Below are 7500 nucleotides of genomic sequence, written 5' to 3' on the forward strand. Positions count from 1 at the left end.
ACTCAGATCAAATAGTGGGTTGGTTTTTGAGGAGAGGGAAAAACTGGAGTAGCCACCGGTGGGAGAAAATTAAATTTCTCGGAGCAGAGTAGAGAACCAACAAACCCAACCCACAATTTGTGAGGGCAAGTCTGGGAATCGAACCCAGGCCACATTGGTGGAAAGCAAATGCTCTCAACACTGTGCCATCCCTACTCCAAAGATTTCTCATTTGTCTAAGAAAAAAAAGTGGCAGGCCTCAAATCACCTGTCATCACCAATGACACCATCAGTGAATGCACAAAAGTTGACAAATTATGTTCAAGAAAACTTGCCTTGTTGGCCATCATCCTGACTTTCATTATCAATCTGAAGATCATCTTGAAATAAAGGAATTGTTGCACAGCAACCATTTATCGCTTCCATCATCCTGTATTTGATAGTCCTGGCACAATTTTCTGAGGGGAACCATCCATAATATTTGGCAATTATTTGTTCAAATTCTGAGCACATTCTCCTAAGAATTTCTTCAGAGACTTGATGGTGATTTTTCAGGGCCAGTTCAGATATGTTGTATTTCCAGCTAGTCTCTGGTTCAACTAACACAACATAGTAGCCATTACTGCGAGCTGTATCTATGTACCAGTACAGCAACCTTTTCTTGATATTTGTGTTATCTAAGGGAAAAATTGTGTTAAAAGGCAAAATTACACCTGGGATTCTCGAAAGATACACATCAAGGTGCCATAAAAAGCTTGTCATGGTCTTATTTTGAATTAACTTTAGAAACCATGCGCTCTTACTTTTTCTGTTTTGACACTAGTACTAAGTCGAGTGTCACATCATTTAGCCAAATTCAGCGACTGGGAACTGGCAACCAAATCAAGAGTAACGTAAAAGGAACTTCTTAAGACAAAACTACATGTCTCTCAGACCTGTTTAGAGTAATATTACAGATACCAGTCTGAGAGTAATACTCATGCAGATATAAAGGAGACTATTTAGTGTCAACATCTTTAAAGGAATGTGTGGAGTTAAAAAAGGAATTTCTTTAGAGTGGTGTGAGCATGGAAAGGAGCAAAGGATTATCAGCTTTCACTAGGGTCACAGAGCTCACCTTGTGCACTCAAACAACATCCAGCTCTACTTTCTCTATTTATTTAGTATTCGAAATTTAGGAATACTAGGAATATTAGGTCAGGTCAGTCTTGCACTACTACCATAATGACAGTAGATGGTACAACCTGCAACTGTTCCTACTGCCTTGTAGGTGCATACAGGAGTATGAAAGGCTAAGGGAGTAAACCCTAACAGAAAATCCGGAGGGAAGGCCCCCAAGGCAGATGGTGGGGAGGACTGACCCAAGCCATCACCTGGCAGCCCCTGCAACTTTGCTGAATCCAATTCATATCGACTTTGTCTTTCCTTTGGAACAAATCAGTAACGTCGAGAGGGGGATGTGGACATTGGGCAAGGCACATTCTCCACACATTCAAGGCCCAGGCACTTCACTAAGTTAGGGACTATAACACTCACATTTGGACACTGAAAATTAGCAGTATAGTGTATCAGACCCGCAGCTCAACCAGAGCTACAGCAGCATACAGGACATGGAGAGGACGCGTCATCTTTGCTCTAACAGGCAAGGAAAACAACATGGGTAGGGACACAGTTTACTGGTTATAGTCATCACTATTTGGTGAAAGGGGATGGTGCCAAGGGTCCCCTCTGATGATGGGAGCGGCAAGCGGCTATTTAGCTGCACTGTTCAGCTACCGCCTGTCTTAAGATGGGCATCCCCCAGCCAATAAGGTGCTGACCGACTCGTCCGCCTGTTCCTGCGGGTTTGTGGAGATAGGAGAAAAATCGAAAAGCAGACGAAAACACCAAAACCAGGCAAAAGAACAAGAAAATCAACCTCCTTGAAACTGGGGGGCTCGAAATGTCAGGATGATGACTACAGGAATGGACAACACCTGGACAAAACAGAGGAACTGAGGAAAACAGCCATCATAGACAGGGAGCTCACAAGACTGAATGAAGAAATCAGAGAAAATAACTACACATTCTTCTGGAAAGGTCTCGAAGAAGACAAAAGGAGGCTTCATGGCGTAGGCTTTGCTGTACACAATAGATTACTCATCATGGAGCTACGACAAGTTGCAAAATTGTTGAGACACTTTCATTAAAAAACAACTTTTCTAGCTTCCAATATCTGCCACATCTAGAAGTTAAACCTCTTCCACTTCCCTTCCCCTCTCCCCTTTTCAATGTTGACTGGCTAAGTTTGAAAAAAAATTTTTTTGTCTTGCTAGCAACACTGATAAGAGAGGGGGGGGGGGCTGCAGTGTGAGAGATAATAGGTAAATTTATAATGCCCCAAGAAGGTGAAGTGGTCCACTATTTTTGCAACTTATTGTAGCAACTAAATCTGGAAAAGCAAATATCATCAGTGCTTATGTCCCCACTCTAACAGTAGAGAATGAAAAGAAAGATCAGTTCTATGAGGAGCTACATGTACAAGCAGTGGTCAACAACGTCCCAAAAGCAGACTCAACTTTTCCTCCTTGGTGACTTTAATGCAAGAGTAGGTGCTGAAGTGCAGTGCATGGCCCACTTGCCTTGGACAATTCGGACTAGGAAAAATGAATGAGAATGGACAAAGACTGTTGGAATTTTGCAAATGTCAAACAACACCCTGTGCATTACCAACACTTACATGTACTACAATTATGGCAGGGATCAGCATAAAGTATCATGGCATCACCCAAGATCAAGACAATGGCATCAAATCGACTTTGTCATTGTCAGAAGCAATGACATCAACGCCACAAAACAAACAAGATCCTTCCATAGCACCGACACAGACCACCTGCTGATCATAGCTAAGACAAAGATACTCACAAAGAATATACAGACATCTCAGAGGCCCAGGAAACCTAAGATCAACACAAGAAACACTAAAAACCCAGACCTGAGAGTAAAATTCCAGAAAATACCAGTACTTCAAAGAAGAGCTTCAGGATGTGGATGAATCTTCACCTGACAACATTTGGAACAGCGTGAAAACCGCAATTTATGACTCTGCATCAAAGGCTTTTGGAACAAACAGAGTTTCCAAGGTGGACTGGATTGAAGCCCAAGCATCAACATTAATGTCACTACTTGAGAAAAAGCGTAGGATCGTTATGGAGCACGACAGAAATCCAACAGAAAGCACAAAGCAACAACTACATGCCACTAATAAAATCAAACCTTCAAAGAGAAACGAGAAAAAGCACTAACCAATATTGGGATAACCTGTGCTAAGAAATTCAACGGGCCAGCCACAGGGAAAACATCAGGAAAATGTACTCTCGGTCCAACAGCAAGCAAAGTCGCACCTCTCAAATCTGCAACTGGCAAACAACTGTAGTGACAGACAAGAAGAAACGAGTGGAAAGATGGGTCGAACATGACTTGGATTTATACTCACAGGAACGGACTGTCAATGACAATCTTGAAGAAGCCATTCCTCGGCTCCCTGAAATAACAGAACTGGATGCATCTCCAACAGAGGAAGAACTTTCTGAAGCCATAGATGAACTTGCGCGTGGAAAAGCACCAGGAACAACAACATACCTGCAGAAATACTCACAGCAAACAAAGAACCTCTCCTTCCCCACCTGCACAAGCTTCTGATCTCCTGCTGGCTGGAAGTAAACATTCCACAAGACATGAGGGATGTCAAAATCACCACACTCTTCAAGAACAAAGTGGACTTTAGGGAGACTGCAATAACTACAGAGGCACCTCACTCTTGACCATTACTGGAAAAGCTTTTGCAAGGATCATCCTCAATCGACTACAGAAATTAGGAGAACGAGTTCTACCAGAAAGTCAATGCGGTTTCAGATTGAGCCGCTCAACAACAATGAACATGATATTTTCCCTTCTCCAGCTAGAAGAAAAGTGTCAGGAACAACATCTGCCCCTACATGTAGAATTTGTGGACTTGACAAATCCATTCAACACAGTCAGTAGATCGAGACCGTGCAGGGTACTAGAAAAAATAAGATTCCCACCAATATTACTCCAGCTCGTCATCTCCTTCCATGACGACATGAAGGCCACCATTCAGTTCAATGGTTCAACATCAGACAGCTTCAACATTAATAACGGAGTCAAGCAGGGCTGCGTTCTAGCTCCAACCCTCTTCAGCCTTAATACTTTGCTGCACTGCTACAATAATTATGCTTTTCAAGACTCACCAGGTGATGTGTACCTTCATTGGAGAACTGATGGATCACTCTTCAATCTTGCATGCCTTAGGGCCAAGACCAAAACCAAGTCAACAACAGTAAGAGATCTTCTCTTTGCGGATGATGCAGCTCTTGTGGCCCATAGTGAATCAACTCTACAGACAATGATGGACCGTCTAGCATCAGCATGTGAGGCTTTCCCATTAGTCATCAGTGTAATTTTTACCCAAGAAGGCACAGAGCAAGGCCACATCATCAAGTTGGCCAATGACAAAGAGCTTGAGACTGAGACAAATTCTGCTACTTAGGATCTACCATCACTTCAACTACCTCACTGGAGGAGGAAATTAAGGTCAGAATAGGGAAAGCTGCAACTAACAAAAAGAGCATGGGACAACAAACGACTCACCTTGAAGACGAAGAACAAGATCTATGGAGCATGCATTCTCAGCACACTCCTGTATGGATCAGAAACATGGACCATATACACCAGACAAGAAAAGAAACTTGGCATCTTTCATCTGAGATGCCTCCGTAAGATCTTGGGCATACCTTGGAATGACAGAATAACCAACACTGAAGAACTGGAGCAAGCAAATCTTCAGAGCATGACAACAATTTTGTGCAAAAGAAGACTGAGATGGCTCTAAGGACATGTGAGAAGAATGGATGACACACGCATTCCAAAACAGCTTCTCTATGGGGAATTGGCTCAGGGTAAGAGACAGAGGGGAAGACCGAAACTGAGATACAAGGACACCTGCAAAGTCAGCCTGACAAGATGCGACATAGATGTTAAGACCTAAGAAACAGCTCAGGACAAAACAGCAGTGTCCTACTAGAGAACAGCATCATCAAGAATCAGATTGAGAAATGGCAGCCCCGAAAGGACAACAACACTGATATGTACATAAGTACTGTGACAGAAGTTGTGCTTCCAACATTGGCAGAATCAGCCATGAGAGAAGCTGCAAGAGAAGGATGTCTCACAGTTCTGTGAACCAGAAAACGTGTGACAGATAGCTCTTATTTAGTGTAATAGCTGCAAAGACCATCTGCAAAGACACAAAGAGCCAATTATTCCAAATTTAAATACCTTAATAAACCTATTGACTCCTGGGGGTTCCCTTGACGAGTAAAATCGTCTGGCATTAGACAGAGTAAAATACTCTGCATTAGACAGAGTAGGTTCAGGGGTGAAAGGGTTAAGAGCTTGAGTTAAAGTGCCACTTGGTGGAGTGTGGGAGAGGCAGTGGCCTCATGGTTAATGCGCTTGACTCTGGATCCCGTGGTCCCGGTTCAGGCCCTGGCCGGGGACATTGTGTTGTGTTCTTGGGCAAGACACTACTCTCATGATGCCTCTCTCCACCCAAGTGTATAAATGGGTACCAGCGAATTTAATGCCAGGGAAAACCCTGCGATGGACTGGCATCCCATCCAGGGGAGAGTAGAAATACTCCTAGTCCCTTCATGCTACAGAAACCGGGATAAGCTCCGGCCAAATGGGCCATCTGGCTCGTAAGCAGACTTAACCTTTTACCTAGCAAAAAGAAGAATAAGAATTTTCTATTGGCCTAGTTTTGGAGCAAAAGAGAGAAGCATTTTAGATGCCAGATGAAAAGAGTGACAAGAAATATTGCCTTCCCAAAGTTATATTTTGCTGCAAAAAAAGCCATTGTTGTCAAGAAGCTCCAGCATATTAGTGTATGCATTTAACAAGTCTTACTTGTCTGTACCTACCTGTCCATCTATGATTCTGCTTGTCTGCCTAACCATCCACTTTTAATTAATATCTCTTTGTAATAATGACTTCCCAATAAAATTACATAACTTAAGAACCACACTGCCAGTATTAACCATGGTTAATAATGGCATTATATATGTACCTATAATGACAACAGGTAGTTCTTTTTGGCAGGCCTGCCTAGCCTTTTCTTCACACATTAAATGTGACATTCCATACTCCTCAGGTTTCCAAGTATATTCGCCTTCATGATTTATTCGAAAATTGTCTGCAGAACATATCACAGCCAGATCACCATACAATTTTTTGATTTGATTGGCAATTGTTGATTTTCCACTTCCTGGTAATCCTCGCATTATAAACATGACTTTGGAGTTCCTTATGAATTGGATACAATGGGCATCTGATAGAAACTGAAAGTTCTTTGGTTTTGGATCATCTTCATCATCCTCATCCTCATCCTGAAAATTAAATATACACACACCTAGCCTTGGTTAAAAACTCACCAGATAAATCACTATCCAGATGATAAACACTAGCAAAACCAATTGAGTTACATGTATCCAGTGGATAGCACTATCCACCTGATGAACAACTTTGGACTGGTGTACTTTACCCTGACAATGATTTCACTTTGATTATTTTTTACCCTCTTGTTAAGTAAGAAATACGAGTGAAATTAGGAAATTAAAGAAAGCCGCATATTGATCTGCCTTGATAACTCCATAAAATTATCATCCTGTTTCCAAAGATGGAAGCATTTAATTAAGTCGATGTTGAAGGCAGTGCATTGCCTAGTATTATTTAAGCACATTTTAATAGGAACTCAGGCCTAATGACATTCAGCTGGCCCATTTCAACCAGGCCCGGGTTGCTCGAATCATGGTTAGCACTAACCAGCGATAAATACCGTGGAAACCTATAGGTTTTGCAAGATACCTCTTAGCCAACGGTTAAAGGAAGCGAAATTAAACACGAAAGTAAAACATGTTCAACATGCAGTTTAATAAATTAAAATACTAGTAAAATACGCATTAACCGCACAAAAAAATGGGATTGATCAGTTTCCCCTTGATGGAACAAAGCCACTTTGTTTGGGAAACTTCAGGCAATGCTCATAAACACCTTTTGCATCTTCCTAAATTATAAAGCTGGCAACCATGCACCTTCGTGATGGAGGTATGTAATATTGTGTGGTTGCATTTTCCTCTAAAAGAATGGAATTCACATTTTACCTTATCCCGATGACTTTTCCTAGTTTTCAGAACATAAACCACGACATATGAAAAAGAGACAATGAGGCCAATCGCCAAACAAACCTCAAGAGTGCGGGAAGTCATAGTTTTGTTCAGTTTTGTTGTTTATTCTGTCCCTGGGTGGGGAGGTGCGGCGCGGCCCCTCATACCCTGACCCTGTTTAAGACAAATATCGCTGATTTTTCTACCCATTTTAAGACAGAATTCCGATTTTTGGTACCCTGTTTAGCACATTTAACCCAGTTTAAGACAAAAATTGATAAATCGATACCCTGATTAA

The 7500-nt window shown here is 41.9% G+C and overlaps 1 protein-coding gene across 1 annotated transcript in view; it reads right to left on the reverse strand.

The window, feature by feature from the left end:
- Nucleotides 1-7338, reverse strand: part of LOC138042694 (2',3'-cyclic-nucleotide 3'-phosphodiesterase-like) — a 9113-nt gene extending 1775 nt beyond the window's left edge. The window contains exons 1-3 of the mRNA XM_068888659.1: nucleotides 7200-7338; nucleotides 6107-6425; nucleotides 315-656 (exon numbers count right to left, since the gene is read on the reverse strand). Coding sequence (XP_068744760.1) covers nucleotides 315-656; nucleotides 6107-6425; nucleotides 7200-7304 — 766 coding nt within the window. The 5' untranslated portion in view covers nucleotides 7305-7338. The remainder of the gene's footprint in view (nucleotides 1-314; nucleotides 657-6106; nucleotides 6426-7199) is intronic.
- Nucleotides 7339-7500: the final 162 nt, after the last annotated feature.

Source organism: Montipora capricornis, chromosome 3 (genome assembly GCF_036669925.1).
Source record: "Montipora capricornis isolate CH-2021 chromosome 3, ASM3666992v2, whole genome shotgun sequence".
Classification (NCBI taxonomy): Eukaryota; Metazoa; Cnidaria; class Anthozoa; order Scleractinia; family Acroporidae; genus Montipora; species Montipora capricornis.